The following is a 20,952-nucleotide window of genomic DNA, read 5'->3' as shown; positions in this document are numbered from 1 at the left end:
TTCTCACAGAGCCAGTAAATTGATGTTTTTAGACCAAAGGGTTTTGGAGAACAATTGGGTGTAATTGTTCCATTAATTTTTTTAACAGTATGGAGGTGTGAAGGTTCGCTGCTCTGTCTCTGGAGATTAATTGTGGATTTAACTGGATTCTAACTTGTTTTCAGTCTTTGCTGTTAAAGGCTACCGGAGCTCAGTGTGAGTCTGAGGTCCTCAGTGTTGGTACACCAGGTGCTTTTCCACCAAAACGTGGAGTAGGATGAGTCTAGACCAAGTATCCCCGGAAGAGGGATGCTGTAAGATATAAGAAAGGGGCTCTTGAACTCTGTGTGTTCAATTGTCTGTCCCTAACACAGGCCAAGGCTTTTTCTACCTTGAGGCTTTGTATTGGCAGTTCCTTTTGCCTGGAATGCTCTCCTCCGTTTCTTAACTTGACCGTCTTTCTCATCCTTCAAGTTTTACCCTGGATAGAAATTTCTTCTCTGACCACTCTTCCCACTCAGCTCCAGCAACTGCTTAGTTTTTCCATAGAACCTACAGCAGTCTGTATCTGCTCTATATATTTATATACTTGCTTGTTGTCTGTTTCCCCCACTAGTATGTAAGCATGAGGTCAGACACCTTGTCTCTATTACTTACCACTGTATTCCTAGTCTCTAACATGACAGCCTGCACATAGTAGGTGCTCAGGAAATTTTGCTGAACAAATGAGTAAATCTATATATATCAGAATAGAAACAGTTCCCTGATACAGTGTTAGGTTAATAATAATAATAGTAATAAAGCTTTGGCACAAATACATGTCATTTTAGAGAGAAAAGTCTTGTATTTGAATTTTTTATAATATGCAGGTATAATTCTGTGACTTTTGAATATCAAAAAAAGGAAAATATAATGAGAAGTCTACTTATAAATAACTCTAGGTTAGTGGGAATTATATGGCGACATAAGAGTTTGGATCAGGTTCTTATTCCATTAAAATACTGACAATTTTCACTGAATTTCAAGGAACTGAATTTTCTGTGCATGGGAAACCATGTCAGACCTTCCATTCCCTCCTCTGGATCACTTTAAGTGAGGCTCCTGGGTCTTGTGAAGGCAAACCCAGACAAACCTCTCAATGAAAATTAGGTCCTGGAAGATATACTATTTTCTGTAGGCCTAAAAACTCATTGATGAGTGGAAGAATTTACTACTAGTTAGGGAAATGGGGGGAATGAGGACTACTATTTGGGCCTTGAAAATGTGAGAAGAGCTTTAAACTCGTTTTCCATGGGGTCCATTTCTGAGTTTGAGATAAAGATATCATATATTACATGAACCTCATGGTTTAAGAAACTGAGCTCTTGTGCTTTCCAGTGAAACCTTTCTTCCAGACTGAGTCAGGAACTAAGCCCTCACATTTATAGTCTTACCCTGTGGCCTATTTTTACTGCAGAAACTGATTAATGGATGTACGAGACCCTGAGCAGTAGGAATTGAATCTAATTTTAACTTGGGAGTATTTGCCTCTAAAACAAGACTTCTCTATCCAATGGCTATCTCCATAAAACATCAACATCACATCAGACAAGCAAAAATCAATTCACAAAGAAATGCCATTAATGCAGACATCAAAACCGCACATTCTTGGCTTTGAGTGGCCTGAACTGCAAAGTACTTTGCTTTGGAGTCTTACTTTTCTTTGCCTGGTTAGGCAAGGCCCACATCTTTAGCTCCCAGATACTCTTCTGAATTCAATTTGAGTTATGTGACCTTCATTCATTCCCTGGATATTTACTGACCACCTACTACGTGCCCAGCACCGTACTAGAGGTTACAGGGATGAGCGAGGCAGTCAGTCGCTCATGGAAGTGACCTTCCAGGGGACGTAAGACAGAAAATGAACAGGGAAGCACATCAATAAACCCAATAAATAAGTGCAGATATTGATTACTGAAGTGTCTATGGACTTTAAAAGAAAAGAAAAAGAAACAGGATTCTGGGAAAATACTTGAAGAGATGGGAAACAATAAAGAACCAACCCTACAAAAATCTGGGTTGTTGCAGACAGTGGGAACAGCTAATGCAAAGACCCTGCCCTTGCAGGACCTAAAAGTGAGCGGCCCCTTAAGTGTATCTCACCCTAGTCCTGCTCCTGTACAGAGGCCCTAGCGGGGGGCATGGCTTGGAGTGTTCAAGGTTCAGAAAGAAGTCAGATATGATGGATGAAGGGATCAGAATAAATGAATCTGAAAGGCAGGTAGGGACCATGGGTGAAGAGTCTTGTAGGCCATAGTTGAGGATTAACTTAAATACTCTAAACAGTCACGGAGGGCTTTACAGTAGGGCATAATATCTGATTTCTCATTTTAAAAGTCTATTCTAGGTGTTGCATGGATAGTCGATTGTAGGAAGCCTTGAGTGTCAGTGGGAGCTGAGCTGGAAGGCAACTCAGTCACGTAGGAATGAAGTGGAGAGAGATCACGAGTGGTGAAAGTCTCAAGCAAAAATGCTCGGGTAGCTCTGAGAATGCTATCTACCAAGGGTTTAGCTGTAAAAGGGAAGGAAGGAAGGGTAAGACAGGGTGGAGGGTAAAAGAGAACAGAGTTGCTTGGTTCTTTTAAAAAGAGTTGGGAGGGGGGACGGACTGGCCTACCTGCTGGTTTCTACGTGTGTCTCTGACCTAAATCTTAAGACTCCAACCTCCTGAATTCTCACGGCTAGCCATGATCTGCTGCCTCCAGGGAGTCCTAATTACTTACTCCTGCACCCAGGGATCTCCTGTTTGAAGTCCTTTATCACTTGCTTTGTTCTGAACTCTTTTGGTGTTGAGCCGTGTTCTGTTAGGGGTCCCTGTGTGTAACTCTAACCTCTCCAACTGTATCTACACATTCCTCCTTCCCTTCTTTTCTTTCTTTCGCAAATAATGAGTGAATAATATGTACCAGGCACTGTGGTAGACCCTGATGATGCCGTCTTTAGCAAATTGGGCACCAGCCCTTGTAAAGCTTCCAGTTTAATGGAGGGGAATGACATCAGTACAATAATCACATTAATAACTAGCTCTTTGGCATGCACTTTGAAGAAGCGTATGTGCCACTGTATCAGAGCGTAACAAGAGGAGATGACCTAGGCTAGGGAAATGAAGGAAGTCTTCCCCAAGCAAGTGACCTTCAAAATGGGGGGTCTTAAAGTTGAAGAAAATCTTATGTGTTTGGAGCTCAGTGAGATGGGAGGAAAAGGAGCATGAACTGAAATGGAGGAGACCGTGGGATAGATTTTGGCATCCACTCTCAGGGTAAAGGGAGAACCACTGAAGGGACATGCCAGCTTCTGATGAGGGTCATCGGGACATGATCACAGTCACCATGTGAAAAGCTCACACTGGCTACTGTGTGGGGAATGGAGTGGTGGGGGCGCGGCGGAGTGGGTGCAGGGAGACCATTATGAAATGGTAGCAATCCGAGGTGAGAGATGCTGGCAGCTTCCACGAGGAAGGTGACTCTAGGAAATGGAGAGAAATGGACAGATCCTAGAGGAACTTTCAGTGTTAAAATTTGGACACATGGTGGAGGCTCCCAGAAGTGAATGGAGACAAAGATTTGTCCTGGAGTATATGTGGAAATGATAGAACTCATAACACATTTCATTGCAGAAGACCTATGTGGCATGGTTGCTGATTTTCAGGACTGCCCTTTACATGGAGGGCTCTAGAGCCAGAAGGCATTACGTACTTTGTAATAACCCAGTGGAATCGCCAATTGCCTATGAGCAGCAACTGTTAATAGTAATAAGAACTGTTTGACAGGGAGGCTGTGTTGGCTCTGGAGACATAAAGGAGTTATTTAAATTCTCTTTGCCTCAGTTACATGCTCTGTAAACTGGGGTAATGATAGTTCCTAACTTACAGGGTAGGTGTAAGGATTAGATGAAATAATTCATTTAGCACACATAGTAAATGACTGACACATAGTAAGTACTTGGTAAATATTAGTTACTATAATTATTAGAATAATGGTGACATTCATTTCATTAAAAAAAATAAAGAAGGAATGTTTGATCATTTTAAAACATGTAAATAGCTTTATAGAGGGTCACACAGCCTTCAGCAACCTTTGCAAAGCCACACAGCTCTTAAGTGGTAAAGCTGCTCTTTGACCCAAATCCATTGACACCAGAAGCTGTGTTTTTGACCACTATGCAATAATGTTGCCAAAAACAAGGAAAGGGGATCCTCTTCCCACCTGCCATCTTTAATTTAGGAAGCATGCATATTATAAGAGATGTTTCTGCTGCTAGATCAGACTTTGACTAAAGGGAAGTGTCCATGAAGAGTGGTGGCCCTATCCAGAAAATGACTAGAATGGTGATCTTGACTGTTTCTCCTGTCCTGTGTAAGTGGTAATGGCTCCCATGCTATGGTGACCATGGAAAACTTGTTTCCTAAGGTGCAAAGAGTCATTAAAATAGGGAAACCTTTCCATTTCTCCTTAGGGCCTTTCAGAAGATCAAGATGGTCCTATTAGTACCAAGCTTATAGCATACTTTTCTCATGAAATACTCAGCATTGAGTAGTGTTGGGGTCCTTACTCTACAAATAGGAAACAGAGGCTTAAAGAGGTTAAATGTCTTGCCTGAGATCCCACAACTAGAAAGTGATAGAAGCAGCATTTGAATCCAGCTGTAGCAGACTATTCTGGCCTCACCATTCTGTGACACTTGTCTCCCATCTGTGCTGTGCTGCCCCTCCCATCTCATGCTTACTCAAAGTGCCTGAGGTCCCCGCCCCCCCATTTCTCTCTTTTACCCCTAAAAAGGATCTGATATCAGTCCTGTACAACTAAACACGTTGTTCAGCAGGTCACTACCTCTCCAGAGTTTATTTTTATTTAAGCCTGCCCCCGCCAGTGGTGTGCTGGAGCCTGCTTATGTTGGCCCACATAAGAGCTGATTGCTACATTTTCAGGAGTTCTGTGAGCCAGTAGACTTTACATTGGTAGTTTGACATTGGTCATGATGGGAGTATTTACTGTACAGAAATTGGCAAACACCACAAACAAAGGCTCTCCCATATTCTCTACTGCCATTACCACTACAATGATTGTTAGACATTTACCAGCATACCACTGGGCCCTCATCTTTCCTTGTCCTTTGTTAAAGAATGTCTGGCAACAGGGATCACTTTGCTGAGAAATTGGCAGGCACGGGGAGTGTCTGAAATCACGCCTGGTGGCCAGTCACCACCTGACAGCTCCATGCTTCTCTCTGGCCCACTGCTCCAGCATGACAAAGCAGCTTCCCGGCCCCAAGGAAAACACGTGCACATCTCAATACTTTGAACAGGCTCTGACATCAGATCTAAATCCATGTTAAAATAAAAGGCTCAGTCAGTATGTATTATAATGACAATAGGCATGGAAATTTGAAATTAGAAAAAAGCAGACTTATTTTGCAGAGCTACAGTATTTGTTCCTGAATATGTAAAGGATTATTTTTATATGATATCATAAATCCACAGAACTTTAGAGCTGCAATGAACATAATTTTACAAATGAGAAAAGATAAAAAGAAGCTGAGACCCTGAGAGGGGAAATGTTGGCCCAACATCATGCATCTCATGATGCATGTATGTCTCTACCCACACAGTTATATTTAGTCACAGAATAGAGGGAATCCAGAACCCTGATGTTAGCCACACTTTGCAGAATCCTTGAGTGTTTCCCTTCATTTGAAAATGATTATGTTATGCCACCCTGCCAGCTCCTTCACAGATATAATGGTGATACAAATAATAGCTAATTTTTACTAGGTGCTTACTAGGTGACAGGACTTATGTTAAGTGCTTTATATATTAAGTTGAACTATGTATATGAAATTGCCAACATTTGATCTTTTTTTGATCTATCAAATGGTAATTTCTAATAGGTCAATCTAAATATATTCTCTCTAAATATTCACCATTTTCCCATGAAGTGAATACTATTATCACACCCATTTTACAGATGACAAGACTGAAGCTTTAATTTAAAAATAAATTTAAAAAAGCTTTCTTCCCACAAGTGTTATTCTTATTTATGGGCAATGAACAAAGTACTCTTGTGTGCAAATCGATGGCCCTAAGCAATGGAATGTACATAGAACATGAACAATAATACCTGACATATCTTGCCTTTCTCAGTGACCTTGGAAAATTTTCTAATCAATAAATTTCTGTGATATTTAAAGAAATGCTTTTTAAAATGTTATTTATGAATATAAAGCATAGACATTAGAAAATAAGAAATTTGATGTCTGTGCGTTATATATCGGCTGTATCTCACGTGGAAATGTTAGAAACTATAGCTCAGGGCTCCCCAGAATGAATTAATTGTCCTAGAATTTTCATAATACTTGAATGAAGAAGCTGAGTTATTTTACAACATTGTCTACATGCAGATTATAACCAACAAAATTCTGAATCAAGACCATTTGGTTGTATGTCTATCTGCAACTAATATTGTACAGAATTCACAACCAAACAGTTCAAAACAAGCAGTTACACTCAGAAATGATCAGTACTATGTACATGGGATGATGCTATGTCAAGTGATGAGTCAGGAAAGAAAATTAGTGAAAACTGTAAAATGGGCTTTGAAAAAAATATTTAAACATATATGACTACTCTTCAAATATGAAACCAGAACTTCTAATGTCCCATTCACAATAGAAAAAAAATTGACTGATACCATGTGATTAATCAACTCTAAATGATGAATTCTCCAAGTTGAAAACTTGGCTATTGGCCCTCCATTAAGTTAGTCAACAAATATTTATTAAATATCTACCACAGGGGCCTTGCGCATAAGTAAGTCCATATTATTCCCAATTGATTGGCTGATTATTATCAGTAAGCATCTGCTTAAGATGAGCATGTCTTTTCACCTCTAAAAAAGAGGCAGTATTATTTCGCCTGCAACTTAGAAGTCTAGGAATCCATAGGCTCCATTCCCGGCCTGGCCTCTTTCAAGTCTCCATCTCATTGAACACTTCAAAGCCTGGCTCTCAAAAGACCCCAAACTCATGCCTACACCTACTAAGTCGGACCCCAGCCAAGAATCAGAGTGCCTTTGTCTCTAAGGGACCATCAAGCACCAACGTTATTTCCCCTACCTCCTTGATGATGGAAAAATAATATAATGATATAGTAAGGAGGCAAACGTACTTTGAAAAATTGCTGAAAAGGGCTATACAAGTGCTACTTCATAGAAACAAGGAAAGAAGAAAGGAATGTTGTAGGTGGTATTTCCAGTCCTTTCATTTTATAAAGAATGAACCTGATGCAGAAGGTAGAGACATTTGCCCAGGCTAACTCACCTAGAGAGAAGTAGAGTTTGGTCTCCTGACCCCTCTTCCAGTGCTTTTTGTACCAAACTACACTGTTATGCTTATTCGCGTTGCACTTATTATTATTGATGTTATGGAATAGAAGATTATCTTTAGATATATAAATACTGACTTAGCTAAGCAACTGTAATCTTCTAGATAAGAACTACTGTTCTATACTGCATAACGTTTTGTGCGTGATAGTCTCCTGGGAAGTTCTCCTAGGGATGAAGAGGTTTACCACTGGGCTTTGCAAATTCTAGACAATTAAATGCCCAAGGACCATTGTTCCCTATGTCAGGTGAGTGATGACCATTGAGACAATTAAAACTGAAACCATAAAAATGTTGACATGGGACACATCACTTAACCCTTCCATTTGCCACATAAAATATTATAATTTAAAAGTCAGACTTAACCTTGCAGGGGAAAGATAAGCTAATGAATAATAAACTTACTCTTTTACAGTTTTTAGAACTGAAATCACCTAATACAGTTAACCCATCTCTTGACTTTTCTCCATGCTCTCTTCCCATTGCTCTTACTGTACTTTTTAGGTTGTTATAACAAGTACATCTATCTGTGTTTTCTGTGTTCTTATTTTATTCTCTGTATATCTTCATGAGTCAGCCCGGTCTAACTACAAAATACTGTTTTAAAAAGGACAAAACAAAGTGCTCACATACCCCATGACGGTCCTCAAAGTATGCCAGGCTGGTTTTGGTTAAAACAAAGAATCGAACTTTAAAGTTCGAAGGAGAAGTTCTTCTCTTTTGTTGGGATTTCTTGATGAGTTGTTCTTCCAGGAGGATAAAGTTGTTCATGATCCAGTCCTTGAAAAGTGATGCACCTTGGGCATCACCCTTCAGCACAACCAGAGGAAACAGCTTCAGGGCAAGGAATGAGTTGGAGAGGCAGTTGATCTTCAGAGAGTTGTTCAAAGGCAACTTGCCTCCAATGTTATCTCTCTACCAACATTCAGTCAACATTGCAGAGCTTCCCTTCTGATGTCAAAGCCCACAACCACATCCTTTCAAAATTCAGAAAACTATGAAGCATAGGTAGAAATTATACATACCCTTTGCTGTACGGTTTAGAAATGATATTTGAAGAACCTCAGACTCAAAATGATATGACGGATTAGAGTTTAATCTTCATAGTTCCTGCTTTAGCCCGTCTAACAGTTAAGGCATGTAGCACAAAGGATAGAAACGTGGACTTTGGGGTCAATGGACAATAGTTTGTGTGTTAGTTTTCTGTTGGCTGCTGTAACAAATGATCCCAAGTTTAGATCCCTCACGAATTTATTATCTTACAGTTCTGTAGTTCAGCAATGCAAAATGGGCCTCACTGGGCTAAAATCAAGACGTCAGCAGGGTTGTGATCCTTTCTGGATCTCTAGGGTAGAATCTGTTTCCTTGCCCTTTCCAGCTTCTAGGACTACCCGCATGCCTTGACCCTCAGCCCTCTTCCTCCATCTTCAAAGCCTACAACAGCAGGTCAAATTCTCTCATCTTATACAACTGTAACCTCTTCTTCTGCCTCCCTCTTCCATGTTTAAGATTCCTTAAGATTACACTGGGCTTGCCTGGATAATCTAAAATAATCTCCCTATTTTAAGATCTGTTTATTAGCAACCTTAATTCCATATTCTACCTTAATTCCCCTTTGTCATGTAAGCGAACACATGCACAGGTTCTAGTGATTAGGACGAGGACATCTTTACCTACCACAGGTTGACTTCTGGCTCCACCAGCTAACTAACTGTGAGACTATAAGCAAATTACTCAAGAGCTCTGAGCCTCAGCTTTTTTACCTGTGAAGGGGAATAATGGTGTCCCTACATGTGGGGCTACTCTCTGGCTTCCTTGCCAGTCTCATCTCATACCTCTCTGCTCACACATTTTCACTTTAAGCCCTCATGCGTGCTTCTCATGCTGCTTTGAACAGCTGCTCCCTTTGCCTGAAAACATCTTCTCTCCCCACTTTGCCTGCTTTAACTCTAAATTATACTGCTAGTCTCAGCCATGTCACTTCCTCAGGGAAGCCTTCCTGGCTTTACTAAGTCAAATCCGCCAATTATATATGTAGAGGGCACCTTATGACATACCCCTTATGACAATTGTCATTGTACTTTTGGAAGGGTGATTTTTGGATTAATGTTTGTCTCCCCCACTAGTCTGGAAGCTCCGTAATGGTAAGGAGGAGTATGTGTGGTTTTGCTCACCATTACATACTCAGCAGCCATCACGGTGCCTGGCACATTAAAAGGATGTTTAGAAAAATGTGTTGAATGAGTAATCACCAAACTGGGTTGGACAATTATAAGAGACAATGGGCATAAAACACTTAAGAGAAATATATTAAAGTTTATTATTTTGTTAAATTTAAATAAAAGCCCATAGTAGTTTGTCTGTGCTACAGAGAAATGATTGCTTTTCCATCGCAAAACATAGTGAAAGAGCAGAAAATAAGTAAATCCTTCAGAATGGCATAATAAATTATACATGAGTTCTGAAGACAGACAAAATTACATTGGAATCCCAGCTCTGTCACTTACTAAGCTGTTTCTTTGAGTGAGCTACTTTCCCTTGCTGATCCTTGGTCTCTGTGAGGGTCCTTTCGAAGACAATCCCATAAGCTCTGTGAGTGGTGGATGCTAGTCATGTATCTGGCCTTAGAATTAAGGTATAAAGTATCGTGAGTCCTACTTCTAGCATGAAATAAGTAACCAAGAAATCTCAGTGTAAGGAGAGATGGCATATGCCAGACAGGGATAAATAATGAAACAGAACAATCATTATTGCTGTATAGGAGTGCAATGATCTAGAATTTATTTTTTTCATGTGAGTTACCAGACTACAGCTTAATTTTGTCTCATATATTGGATGCCCCAGCATAATCAAGACACTCAAGATTGTTGGGGAGGGAATACTTTAAATGATTTCCCCACCTCCATTCTGAGATTTTAAGATATATGTGTGGAAATACACTGCCCAAAAGAGGTAGTATTTCTTTTCTCTCCTGAATATGGACTTGAGACAGGGATTGCTATTTTCTCCAAGTATCTATTCTCCCCTTCGTCCCAGGTAACAGACTCCCTGAAGGTTATCTGGGCATCTGGCCAGCCAGGATAAAGATTACAGTTTTCAGTCATGTTAACTGTATTCTAGCTAATTGAACAGGGCAGAAGTTGTGAGCACAACTTCAAGGAAATGTCCTTAATGGCAGTCATCATACCCTTTTCATTCTCTTTTTCCTCCTTCCTGCTAACTAAAATGTGAATGTGAAAGTTGGAGCTAGAGCAGCTATCTTACACCTTGAAATAGAAATTGCATGTTGAGGTCAGTGGAGCATAAAATAGAAAGGTTCTGGGGTCCTGATGACCTTGGATCCTCCTTGCAGCCTGGGAGCACTTTTTCTTTAATGTAAAAAGAAATAAAATTTTATTTTCTAAGCCCCTGTTATTTTGAGGTTCTGTCACAAACAGTAAACCTAAGTTTAACTAATACAGTGCATTTTCAAGCTAGACTGTAAAGTCCTTTGAGAAGGGTAGATTTATACCTGGCTTGTTCAGGTTGAAAGATTTATGGACTTCACAAAGTATTCTCATGTGGGAAAGCAAAATGTCATCAGTAGCTGTTGTAATAGGAGCCTTTCCTTTGCCAAATCTCCATGGAGTGTAATTATAAGTAATTTTATTCTCTCTCTCTCATAGCACCTTCAAACCCACTCGCTGGGATTGGTTTTTGTCCTCACCTAAACATAACCTTAAGAGACCCAATATTCTCCCCATCACTCTTAGGAAAACATGTGTAAAAATAAGCCCTTTGTTTTGTTTTAAAGTCCTATTGGGAATTCCCTGGTGGCACAGTGGTTAAGAATTTGCCTGCCAATGCAGGGGACACAGATTCGATCCCTGGTCCAGGAAGATTCCACATGCCGTGGAGCAACTAAGCCCGTGAGCCACAACTACTGAGCCTGTGTGCCACAACTATTGAAGCCCATGCACCCTAGAGCCCACACACTGCAACTACTGAGCCCACACGCCGCAACTACTGAAGCCCACGCGCTCTAGGGCCTGCGTGCCGCAACTACTGAGCCTGCACATCTAGAGCCTGTGCTCCGCAACAAGAGAAGCCACCGCAATGAGAAGCCTGCGCACCACAACGAAAAGTTGTCCCCTTTCACTGCAACTAGAGAAAGCCCACGCACAGCAATGAAGACCCAGTGCAGCCAAAAATAATAAATAAAACATTGGAAAAAAATTCTAAAAAAAACCCAAAGAGAAACAAAAAATACCTATTGATAACTTTTGGAGGATGCTGGAAAACCAATTTATTATTCTGTAAACTGCAAAACAAAGGGAAAGAATAAAATATATTTCCTATTTTTCCTGAAGAGCCGTATCTCAGTTTAGTAATCAAATATTTAATGAAGGAGAGTCCTTCTTTACAGAAGAATTCCAATGAATAAATTAAGGAGTGATAGAATATCACCATTTTGCAATCCTAATAATGCATAATGGTTTTAGGCAATGCTCGTCAATGGTTGCTATAATCATTACATGAAGAGCCAGTAGGAAAATCTATAATTTATTTATTAGACTGATAGCATTGTAACACATTGATCAATCTTAACAGCAGGAAAAGAGAGACAATCAGACATTATGTATTTCCTGAAGTGATGCAATAGGAAGTACACTGAAACCTCGCCAAAAGAAAAAAAAATCAAACAATCTCATCCAACCTCTAGATCTAAATTCAAGCTTGCAGGAAATACAAGAGATAAAGGAACATGACAAACGACAGCATGGAGACAAGTTCAGAATACAGTGGACCCTCTGTATCTGCAGGCTCTACATCTGTGGATTCAACCAACTGTGGGTTAAAAAAATTCCAGAAAGTTCCAAAAAGCAAAACTTGAATTTACTGTGCACCAGAAACTATTTACATAGCACTTACAGTATATTTACAACTATTTATATAGCTTTTATATTGTATTGGGTATTATAAGAAATCTAGAGATGTTTGAAAGTTTACAGGAGGATATGTGTAAGTTATATACAAATACTATGCCATTTTCTATAAGGGACTAGAGCATTTTGTATTTGGGGGGTCCTGGAACAAATCCACCATGGACACCTCGGATCTGTACCCAAATCGCTAAAGACAACTGACCCCATGTCTGTAACAAGTAAGTCAGAGGGAGAAAGAGACTTTAAGAGCCATATCAAGCATGTGCTGATTTTGTTTGGATTTATATTCAAACAAATCAATTATATAAAGACATTATGAGACAGCTGGGAAATCAGAACACTGCATATTTGATGACTAAATTTTTTAATTTTTAAGGCATGATAATGGCACTGTTGTTATTACAAAAGAGTATTGTATACAGAAACATGCAGAAATAATTATTGATAAAATAACAAAATATATGAGATTTGCTTTGTTATAATCCAGTGGAGGGGGAGAAATAGGCAGGGCAAGAGATGACAAATGTTTGGCTGAGTTGACAGTTGAAGCTGGGTGATGGATGGGTTGGTGGTTCTTTATTCTCCTTACATTGCTATATGTTTGAAATTTTTCATAATAAAAGTTAAGAAAAAGGCCTGTCCAAGTCAGTCTAATAGCAAAACCTCCAAACACATATTGAATTTAATGCTTTTCCTCAACCTAAGCAGAGGTCTGGTACAGGCTTTGAAGCATGTTGCCTTTTCTACTATATCCTAACTCCTCCTCCTTCCCCATACACTAGCCTTGCTTCTGACGCACTCCTTCCGGTTCAGGCTTGGGGCAAGAAGGGAAACAGGCACTGAATTCAATGAGGTCACAGTTGTAATCTTAGGTTGATGCCCTCTGAATGTGGTGGATACACAATTGTTGCTTTTTCTTTCGTGGGAAAGTTTTGTCATGTGTGTTGTTGCCATTATTGTCAGAGGACTCTGACAGCAGTTCCCTTGATATTGGAGATGCCAGTCTGACTCCCAGTGAGCCCAACCTTCAGCTCTTGGGCTTCTGCTGGTCCTCCTCCAGCGTGCCTCCCCTGCAACTCTGTTGGGATCCCTTTGCCCATCTTTGTTGTCCTCTTGGGTAAATGTTCCTTGAAAATGAACTGCATGCCACTTATTCCCTCCCATGGCTCTAGAGAAGACTCAGGTATCCATTGATGGATGTATGTACCATTTGCCCCAAGTGCAGCCTCTTCTCCCTCTGACACCAAACAAGGAGCTCTTCCACGAGATTTAACCTTTGCCTTTCTCCAAATGGGATTTAGACAACAGTCCTCATAAACCCTATGAGACTTAGGTCAAGCTAGTGAGTAGTCCTTTAAAGTTCCTGTCACTTAGCTTCTGGTGGATGCAAACACCTGCCCCCTTTCCCCCTGAGTGGGTTGTAAGAGGAAATGCACAGTGCACCAAAAACTCTCCCTTGGTTTTTCAAGCTTTTGTTTTCTAAAAGCTGGAGGTGGGCAAAGACTATTACTGGCAGAGCTTGTTTTGCTTCCTATTGTGTCAAGCACAGATGATAAGGTATTTTACTTTAGGACAGAAAGTCACTTGATTCCTTAAATTGTATTATTTTAGGTCTTTGAGACCTCAACTGAAACTGAGCTGGAAAAGTTAGTTTAACATCCTCTCACAAAGAAAAAAACAATTCAGCCTGGCACTACTGGATCCAGCTACTTAGTGACATCAGAAATTTTGATTTTCATTTCTTAGTTTTGTGTCAGCTTCACGCTTAGGAAGGCTTTCCTCTGTGGCAGCAAAAGGCTGACATTTTGCCAGTGGAACTGGATTCTTTTTCCTAATAGTTCCAGCAGAAGTCTCAGAAATATGAATCATTGCCCTGGCCTGGGTCAGTCGCTAATATGTAACTCAGTCATTACAGACAAGGCGATAGAATATTCTGTTGTCTATTTCTAGGTCTGCACCCTTTCCTGGATTTGGGGATGGGATACAGTCGGCCCTATCCAGCCACATGGGCTGAGAGTAGAGAGAGGTTTTCCTCTAAAGGAACACTAACAGTGTTGCCACTACAGGAAGTAGAACGGATGTCAGCTTATCAATAAATCATCTCACCTTTACTCTGCCCTGAAGCGCATCTTCATGGTTCTAGCATTTGAGGCCCTGCAAGTCCAATCCTCTTCTCTGGTCCAGGGAATAGCCATTTAGGTAAGTGGAGATGCTTCTTACGTAACTCCAGAGCCCTCCTGTGTCCAGGATGAAGAGATCCTTCAACTGCATCCTTAGGATGTGGCTTCCAGGGCCTTCATTATCCTTGTGGTTCTCATCCAAACTTGATCAGGTTTATATGGATCTGTTTAAGAGTGATACCCAGAATATTTTGGTAATTATATAGCTTCTATCTTCTGAAAAATTTTTTAAAAAGCCTTATTCCTTCTAAAACTATTAATCCTAGAGAAAAAAAAGTAACATGAGCACATAGAGGTATTTGTACTAAATGTTCATTGCAGTGTTTGTAATGGAAACAACCTATACGTGCATCAGTGAGAAACTGATTAATCTATGGTGAATCCATTCAGTGGAACACTGAGATAACGAAAATGAATGAAGAATTTCTATAATGTATCACTCTAAAAAAGTACAAGATTTATTGTTAAGATAGAAAAGGTGCAGACAAATATGTATGGCATAATCCCATTTTTACATAAAAGTATTTTGTGTTTGTATTAATATGTATGTATATGTACAGGGCAATGTCAGAAAGTTTCTATATCAAACTTCCAGCAAGGAACTGGAAAGGTAGAGAGTTGTTTTGCTTTTTAATTTATGTAATTAAATGACCATATTGTGGGGGAAGTTTTTACTTTCCAATTTAAAATAAAAGTATGTCCTTTGTCAGAAATAATTGGTTTGATTACTAGAAGATAGTGATAACTGAGGTGGCCAGTTAGACCTTAGAGCTTAGACCTAATTTTTGAACCATATATATATATATATGTGTATATATATATATATATATATATATACACATACATACATATATATGTATTTCTGGTTACAGAAGTGAAATATATCTTGCTGGAAAGAGCCAACCATCAAATAGACAAAAATAATAATCACTTTTAGTCTCACCCCTCAGAGATAATCAATGTTAACAGTTATTTTACTTTTTTCCAATATTTTTTCAGAATTAAATTTAATATTTATTCATTGCAATATAATTGCGATAATCATCTTATCCCAGCTCCTGGATCATTTACCATCTCCCACCTCTACAGTTTCTAATCTTTATTTTTATCTTAAATGTTAACTATTTTATTATTTGTATGTGTATTTAATTGTAAGCTTCTTCAATCTAACATCAAAGAAATAAATATTTAGACCGAGATGGGATGTCTCATGGCTTATAAACGCAGCAAAATTGGAACCCAAGAGAGGGAAATTGTCATAAGAATTTTGGCTCTGAGTGGGGCTAAACATGTCTGAGGACAGAAACTAGAAGGGAGCAGAAAGCGAGTAGGTGGGGAAGAGAGGTGACACTTGTTGGACCATAATGTTGAGAAATAAAATTCTTTAGATCTTCTGTCTGGCTTCTTTCATCTATACCAGCTCATTTTCTTTTGAAACCTAAGGCAGAAGCAAACTGATTTGCATAATGGAACTTAGGGAAAGAGTCTAGGTGACTGTGGTCTTTTTCTGACAACCAGAAGGTAAGGCAGAAATCAGGTTGGCTTCCTGAAGTCCTAGGTGCCCAAGGCTCACCACACTTCATCCCACGCCACCTCGGTTTAACAGTGTTGACATATAAGGACTGTGGATTGTATTTTAGGCCAGGGGATTTACCCAGCAGATATATGCTGTGTACAGTATGGAAATCTCCCCACCCTCACATCCTGCCTAGCTCACTAGGCCCTCTCAGGTGGCATGCTCTTTGAAAAGGCTATATATAGCTGTCTGCTTGCCTTGCTTTACAAAGTGATAGGTGCGGAACAAAAGTTATTGACTTGAAACCTCTTCCCATGATAAACAGGTGGACTTCAGCCATCTATAATCTTGCATGTCTACCTATACTCAGTACATCATATACAGTATTTTGTGTTTTCACGCTTCACATCTCTTTAAATCTTAGGCCAGTTAAAAATGTACAGGGAACTCTCCTTAGAATTGTGGTTCTGGCAGTTTCTCTTCTCACAAAACATTGTTGGTTTTAAATATTGAGATAAGTGCTATCAGGTCCATTCATTCAACTCATTCACTATTACTCTAGCGTGTATTTAATTGTCCTCCTGTATTGCTCTCTGTCTCTTCAGGGTGTTCTCCTGTATTGTAAAGTTTCCGAAATTAGGGTGGTGGTTTATACATGCTTCACTATAGTCCTTGTTAAGAAGAATTACCAAAAACTTGTAAATAGAAAAAAAATATAAAGCAGGTAACATGTACTTTCTTTCTTTCTTTTTTAAAATAAATTTATTTATTTATTTTTGGCTGTGCTGGGTCTTCGTTGCTGCGTGAGGGCTTTCTCTAGTTGCGGTGAGGAGGGGCTACTCTTCGCAGCAGTGCTCGGACTTCTCATTGCGGTGGCTTCTCTTGCTGCAGAGCATGGGGTCTAGGCACGAGGGCTTCAGTAGCTGTGGCACGTGGGCTCAGTAGTTACAGCTCGTGGGCTCTAGAGCGCAGGCTCAGTAGTTGTGGCGCACGGGCTTAGTTGCTCTGTGGCATGTGGGATCTTCCTGGACCAGGGCTCAAACCTGTGTCCCCTCCACTGGCAGGCGGATTCTTAACCATTGTGCCACCAGGGAAGTCCAGCATGTACTTTCAATGTCATATTAAAGCATTGTTTATCTAAGAGATTATGTGATTATCTAAGAGGATTATGTGATTATGTGATTATCTAAGAGAAGGAAGTAAGACAATGGAATTGGATTAATAAATCAAGACTGAAGTATTGCTGTCTACTATTTTTAATAGCTTTATTGAGATACATTTCACATATCAAAACATTCATCCATTGAAAGTGTACAGTTCAGTGCTTTTTCATATATTCACAGTTGTGAAACTATCACAATATAACTTTGGAACATTTTCAGCACCCCAAGAAGACTATTATTGATTAAAGTCTCAGACTCAGTGAAGTTCTCTAATAACTTATAGATTTTCATTCAGAAGAGATGCAAATGATTTCTGTTTAGTAAAAAAGGTAGCCCCAAAGCTTATGTTTTTATTGTCCTGTAGACATTTAACCAGTTTTGTATCTAACCTGGCAGTGTTAGTCCAATATTCCTTCTCCAATGCCAAGGCCTATACCTTTAATTCTCCTTTGAACCAGCTTTACCATCATGCTGATTCCCTCATTGATGAGGTAATGAAATCTGTGACATGTTTTCATTGTATATTTGTGTGAGAGTCATATTTTAAAGTTTTTGAAACTTATATTTGACAATCTGAATGCTCTTAGCTCAATGGTGGGCACATAGCTGGCAATCAATAAATATGTCTTGACTTACTGATCTCCATTTTTTTGATAGGGGATACATCAGACTTTTAAACTTTGGAAAGAGAGAATAAATTTTCAGAAAGTCTTTAAGAAAAGTCAGAAAATGAATTTGGAATGATATTTTATATTTGGGTTCTCAAATTCTAAAATTTAAAGTATTATTTATTTTTGTGCAAGTAGTATATGCAATAGAATAAAATCTGAAATGTATAGAAGAGAATGCCCTGGGAAGCTAAGTCTCCATCCCACCATTTCCTTCAGTCAGTAAGTTTGCTCCTGGTACTGGTTTCCTGTGCATATTTTCACATACACACACAAACACACATTTCTAAAATTTTTATTAAAAAATATATGGCATGCCTTATACGCTCTTTGCAACTTGTTTTTTTTACTTACTGATATTTATTGAAAATTGTTCAACATCAGTATACATAATAGTTGCCTCAGTCAAAACATGTCTGGTGGCTGATCACTTTTCACTACTTCCACTGCTTCCACACACATCTTCATCTCTTGCAGGAGCTACGCAGTCTCCGTTTCCATCCCTATTACACCTCTATGATCTCTTTGCAACATGGTGGCCAGAACGATTCTCCAAATATGTAGGTCAGATCATCTCCCATTTAGAGCAGAGCTAAACACCTCACAATGTCCTACAAGGTCCTTCACACATGATCTGCTTCCCTACCATCCCCACAGTTGCTTCTTGGCCTCAACTCCAATCTCTCTCCCTCACTCCACTCTTGTCACCGTGGCCCCCTTGGTGTTCCTCTAACATATCAGGCACACTCCCACCTCAGGACTCCCACCCCTTGCTATTCCCTCTGACAAGAGGCTACTCGCCAGACATCTGCATGGCTTCCTCCCTGACCTCCTTGAGGTCTTTGCTTGAAAGTCGCTTCTCACTGAGCCTTCCTTGACCACCACCTCCAGCTCCTTCTCTCATGCACACACTCCCATCCCATTTGCCTACTTTATCTTTCTCCACAGCATCGGACATACCATATATTTTACTCATGTATTATCTACATATAAGCTCCATGAAAGTGAGGATATTTGTTTCTTTTGTCCACTGCTGCATTCCTAGCACCTAGAACAGGGCCTGGCACAAAGTAGGTACCTAATAATATTAATTAAAATGATATTAATTAAAAGAATTGATGAATTTATGCTGCATAGCACTTGTATATTTGTGTCCTACTTGTGTGACCCAGTGTAGTATAGTTTAACCATTGCCATATTTGGGGACTTACATATGCTTTTGGTACCTTTTGACATTGATAAAGCTGCCTAACTTCCCTGAGCCTTGATTTTCTCCCCTGTAAAATGGGAATAGTAGTTGTACCTACGTTTTATAGCATTGTTTGGGAATTACATTTTTAAAAGAATGTAAAGTAACTTACTTATAGTAAGTTATTTATAATTATAATATAATTATAATATAATTATATATAATTATAAAATTATAATTATATATATAAATTATAAAATATAATATAATTATGATTTCTCTCATTAATCATTCATCAGAAATGGACTTACGAGAAGAAGAGATGATTGAGTATATAAAAACGTCTTGTTCAAAAACCCAATAGTGCTAACTTTTAGTGATTATCTCCTTACAATAGAATATAAGTCACTTTGTTCTTTTTTTGGAGAAATCATTTAACATCTTCAGAAAAAAATTTTTAGCTCTTCAGAAGTAGGGACCTTTATCTCTGCATTTTCCATTTTCTAGCTGGTCCTGAAAATAGTGCCTGCTCAGTAAATTTTGTTGACTAAACAAATGGAAGAATGAATCTCAGTGGGTAAAAGCAAGTTCATATTTACTGAAAAGCTGCAATTTGCCAGGTACTGCAGTAGGCACTAGGGATATAAAAAAGAACATTTGGGGGGTGAAGTTTATTTCAATACCTTCACATAGTAATCATTGAGTTTGGGAGATGTATTTTTACCTCAAAAGTAGTCTTCTAACTGGGGGAGGGGGAATTTGGATTCATCACCTTGTGCAAAGTACAAAAACTCCAGAAAGGCATCTTTGCCGTAATTTCTCTGAAGAGCTTTTCAAAGAAACAGAACATCAATGGTTTATCAGGTAGACATCAAGAGTGAAGAAGCAGGCAGACCAATATGGGAAATCCTATGGCAATTCAAGACTTTAGTGATTTCCTGGGGTCCCAACGTATCTTGCGAACCATGAATGATTCTATATTTGGTGCAGAATGAGAGTACGATGGTGAGCCATGCAGCTTGAGACAGAGAAAAAACCTGACCTGAAGTGCAAGACTGGGGATAGAATCCATCCAGCTCTACGTTCTGCCCCTGAGCAAGATAATCCTGAGCCTCAGTTCCTCACCATAAAATTATGGTTTTAAAAACTAGCTTCCTTTACGAGAATATACAATGGGAAAAAGTCTGTTCAGCAAGTGGTGTTGGGAAAGTTGGACAGCCGCATGTAAATTAGTGAAGTTAGAACACACCCTCTCACCATATACAAAAATGAGCTCAAAATGGCTTAAAGACTTAAATATAAGACATGACACCATAAAGCTCCTAGAAGAGAACATAGGCAAAACATTCTCTGACTTAAATCATACCAATGTTTTCTTAGGTCAGTCTCCCAAGGCAATAGAAATAAAAGCAAAAATAAACAAATGGGACCTGATCAAACTTATAAGCTTTTGCATGGCAAAGAAAACCATAAACAAAACAAAAAGACAACCTGTGGAATAGGAGAACATATTTGCAAATGATACAACTGAGAAGAGCTTAATTTCCAAAATATACAAATGGCTCATACAACTCAACAATAGAAAACATCCCAATCAAAAGATGGGCATAAGAACTAAATAGACATTACTTCAAAGAAGACATACAGATGGCCAATAGGCAAGTGAAAAGATGCTCAACATCGCTAATTATTAGAGAAACGCAAATCAAAACTGCAGTGAGGTATCACCTCACACCAGTCAGAATGGCCATCATTAAAAAGTTTACAAATAACAAATGCTGGAGAGGGCATGGAGAAAAGGGAACCCTCCTACACTGTTGGAAATTAAATCGGTACAGCCACTGTGGAAAACAGTGTGGAGGTTCCTCAAAAAACTCAAAATAGAATTACCATATGATCCAGCAATCCCACTCCTCT

General features: G+C 39.2%; 1 protein-coding gene across 1 annotated transcript in view; it reads right to left on the bottom strand.

The window, feature by feature from the left end:
* ITK (IL2 inducible T cell kinase) overlaps positions 1-8,294 on the bottom strand; it is a 66,400-nt gene extending 58,106 nt beyond the window's left edge. The window contains exon 1 of the mRNA XM_065875448.1: positions 8,028-8,294. Within this exon, the coding sequence (XP_065731520.1) occupies positions 8,028-8,165 (138 nt within the window). The 5' untranslated portion in view covers positions 8,166-8,294. The remainder of the gene's footprint in view (positions 1-8,027) is intronic.
* Between the last annotated feature and the right edge of the window lie 12,658 nt (positions 8,295-20,952).

The sequence above is a fragment of the Phocoena phocoena genome, chromosome 3 (assembly GCF_963924675.1).
Source record: "Phocoena phocoena chromosome 3, mPhoPho1.1, whole genome shotgun sequence".
NCBI lineage: Eukaryota > Metazoa > Chordata > Mammalia > Artiodactyla > Phocoenidae > Phocoena > Phocoena phocoena.
The sequence above is the reverse complement of the archived record's forward strand: the minus strand, read 5'-3'. Positions and strand labels throughout refer to the sequence as shown.